Source organism: Monopterus albus, unplaced genomic scaffold (genome assembly GCF_001952655.1).
Source record: "Monopterus albus unplaced genomic scaffold, M_albus_1.0 scaffold69.1, whole genome shotgun sequence".
Lineage (NCBI taxonomy): Eukaryota > Metazoa > Chordata > Actinopteri > Synbranchiformes > Synbranchidae > Monopterus > Monopterus albus.
In genome coordinates, this window is record NW_018127949.1 from 2,669,436 (window position 1) to 2,672,480 (window position 3,045).

The 3,045-nt window shown below is 40.8% G+C and overlaps 1 protein-coding gene across 1 annotated transcript in view; it reads right to left on the bottom strand.

Annotated features, from left to right (window-relative positions):
• Positions 1–3,045, bottom strand: part of LOC109962884 (zinc finger MIZ domain-containing protein 1-like) — a 109,629-nt gene that overhangs the window by 29,075 nt on the left and 77,509 nt on the right. The window contains 1 exon segment of the mRNA XM_020604966.1: positions 504–617. Coding sequence (XP_020460622.1) covers positions 504–617 — 114 coding nt within the window.

Genomic DNA, 3,045 nt, shown 5'->3' on the forward strand with positions numbered 1-3,045 from the left:
CATAAACTAAACGGAAATTACTTTTGTCATGTTGGCCAAAATCTTTTCCTTGTTTACAGTATATATACTGAAACAGTCAAGTTGTTTTTTTGTCGTTGTTGTTACTGTTTTAAGATGCCATGGGACACTAGTAATTCAATTAATTAAAATCCCCTAGACATTTAAGCAGGGGAATTGAGGGCTTTGAAACACTATTTCCTTACAAGCGCTGATTGCTTTGTGGTTTGAGGACATTGTTGCACTCACCCTTTTCATGTTCCTGTGTGCCAGTTTTATGAACCCCAGCACAAACTGTAACTGAAGTCACTTAAAGTCTGACTAAATCAGACTGAGATTCTTTTTCTATTCCAGTGATCAGTGAAGATCTGGCATCTAAACATTAGTTTTCTGGTATCCCTGAGGGAGTTATGGAAAGAGCCAGCACAACAGGCGCTTTAGTGGTTTTTTTTTACTTGTCCTTGACCCTTCCGGTATGAGACAGCAGAGCATGACTGGTGACTTACCGTTAGGCATCCCATCAGGCTTTGCTCGAAGGGGCGCTGGAAAGCTCGGGGGTCGCCACACCAGTCCAGCAGCTCAGTTGCTGCTGTTTGGAAATTTGCTGGATTTTGTAAGTGCTTGAAAGAAAAAAAGGGAAATATTTGCAATATGTTAGACTCGAATAACATTCAAAGGTCACAAGGAAACTAATTATTTCAAGTTATCCATTAGTTAATTTATCTGTGGATAAAGGATCAGCAGAGTAGGACAAGACGGGACAGTGCTGGTCATAAAACTAAATCAAGTGTTGACATACTGTATATGTATGTACAATCAAACAGATACCCCCAAACAACTCAACATTTAATAATATTATTAAGAATTATTTACCTTAAAGTAAAGTAAAATAATAAGTACAATCAAGATATTATGCATAAAACTGAGGCACGACAGGATTAAAAAAAGACTTGTTTATATATTGGTCTCTATTTGCTTAAGTATTTAGTCATTATAATTAAAAGCTAATCCTAATAGAGGACACATTACAATTTAAATAATTCTTCCAGTCATACCTGATCTCTTTATGTCCTTTCATTAAATGTTTTTTGCATCTGGTTTAAAAACAAATTAATTTTGTGTAACTAATTTTGCATAAAATATTTGCATCCATAAGCAACATCTGGGAGACAACTGGATAGCGAGAGAGAAAAATCACTAAAACTAGAGCCATGCTAGATAACATGATGAATAATTAAAAGCTCTTGGAGTGGCTTAAAAGAATGCATCATTTTTATGACCACATTTCCCAAATTTTGCTTATCACACATTAGCTTGCTTCTGTTGTAGGTTTAAAGTATAAATGCACGGTGCTCAAGGGGTATGTCCCCATTAGGCTCGTGCTTCCAGTTCACTCTCTCCAGGTTTCTGTAGTACAGCCTAGCCACTGAGTGCAATAAATCTCCCTGTATGGCCGCTTGAATGGCCGAGGAAGGCCTTATTTCACCAGCCGGCCCTGAGCTGTGCTGTGACTTTATCTGACAACAGGCTCCTTGACCTACAGGCACCCCTTTATGGCATTCATTCCCTTACTGCAGCAAGCAGCCCACTCACTAGCCCTGTTCTCTGTGTTGCTATAGATCAGCAAAGGAAATGAAAAAGCAGACCTCTCTGGGTAACCACATTGGACTCACTGTTGGTCATTTCTTCTCTAAAAGCTTTCAGTCCTCAATATGAATGACTTTATACATAGAAGAGCAGACACAGCTCTCCACTCTGCAGTAATCTGTTGCCTTTGGAGAGATTATGCTCACAAGCCTTTGTAGTGCACCAGGAACAAATGGACTCCCACTTCATGGCATCAAAGGTAAATAGAGAGGTTTGTCAGCTTAAAGCGAATGGCTGCCTTCTTAACACATCTGTGTGCTTTGATTTCACTGTCAGGGAGAAAAGGAAGTGACAGCAGTACAGTCATGGTGCTTTTTTCTTGTTTGCTCTTTAGGGGGCAGCACAGGTCAGGATTTGATAAGGCAGCTTTCATATCAATTTACAACGCCAGCATTTGACAAGGGCTGGATGAAACCAGTCTTGTTTATTTTATGCTCTGTCCAAGACTGTTCCGCACTCACCCAACACATCTTTGTTGGGCGAGTGACTAGAACGAGATGTGGTGGTGTTTTTGAGCATGTAAATTCTCCTGGTGGATAAAGTCTCTCAGAGAAACATGCACATCCACAGATGCTAAATTTAGAATGAGTCTGGAAGCTAGACAACAAATGCAATCAGTGCACCAAGGATGAAAAGGGGGAGAAAATAGGGGAAGGAGGAGAGTATGTAAAGAGGAGAAAAAAAAACACACTACCACCACCACTCGGGCTTGAAGTGATTACTGTTCTTTACACTCAGAACAATTGGTCCCACCAGTGTGGCTGTCACACGTTGAGCTTGGCACTACTACACCACAGATGTTCCCCTTTTTCCGGCCAAAACCCACCAATCAAACCTAAACTAGTGGCCAAGAGACCCCTCACTCCCGCCTATCCTTGTCCCCTGGGTGAGAACGATTCTCCAATATTTACACTCCAGCTAAAGCTCAGCCCAGCTTGAGGGAAACAAAGACGAACAGGACTTACTGTGTCCTGAGTATATAGTTTTCCACAGATACAATCATGCTTGGAAATGATTTAGTCTACACATCTGCAGCTAAACTGAATGTGACAACGCACACAATCTGGCAAAGACCAAAGACTCCTTTTGCTTTTCAGAATCACAGCTTTTAGCTTTGCTGCTGTTATTGTTCTGCATTCACTGATTCCCCAGAGCAGTGAAAACATATTGATGAAGACAATTAACCCTGGAAAGAACACAGTGGCAGACGAAAAACAGCTGCATAGCCTGAACAGCAACACAGAAAAGCTTCTTCTAGTTTATCTTGAAATATTGATGCTATAGACTGAGGACATGCTCCTGCAGCAAGAGGAGAGCTCAAGGTTTCTGCCAAACTCCTATATGTATCAGTGAGTGGAGAGTTTGACAGCAAACTGACTTCCCCACATTCATTCATTCATT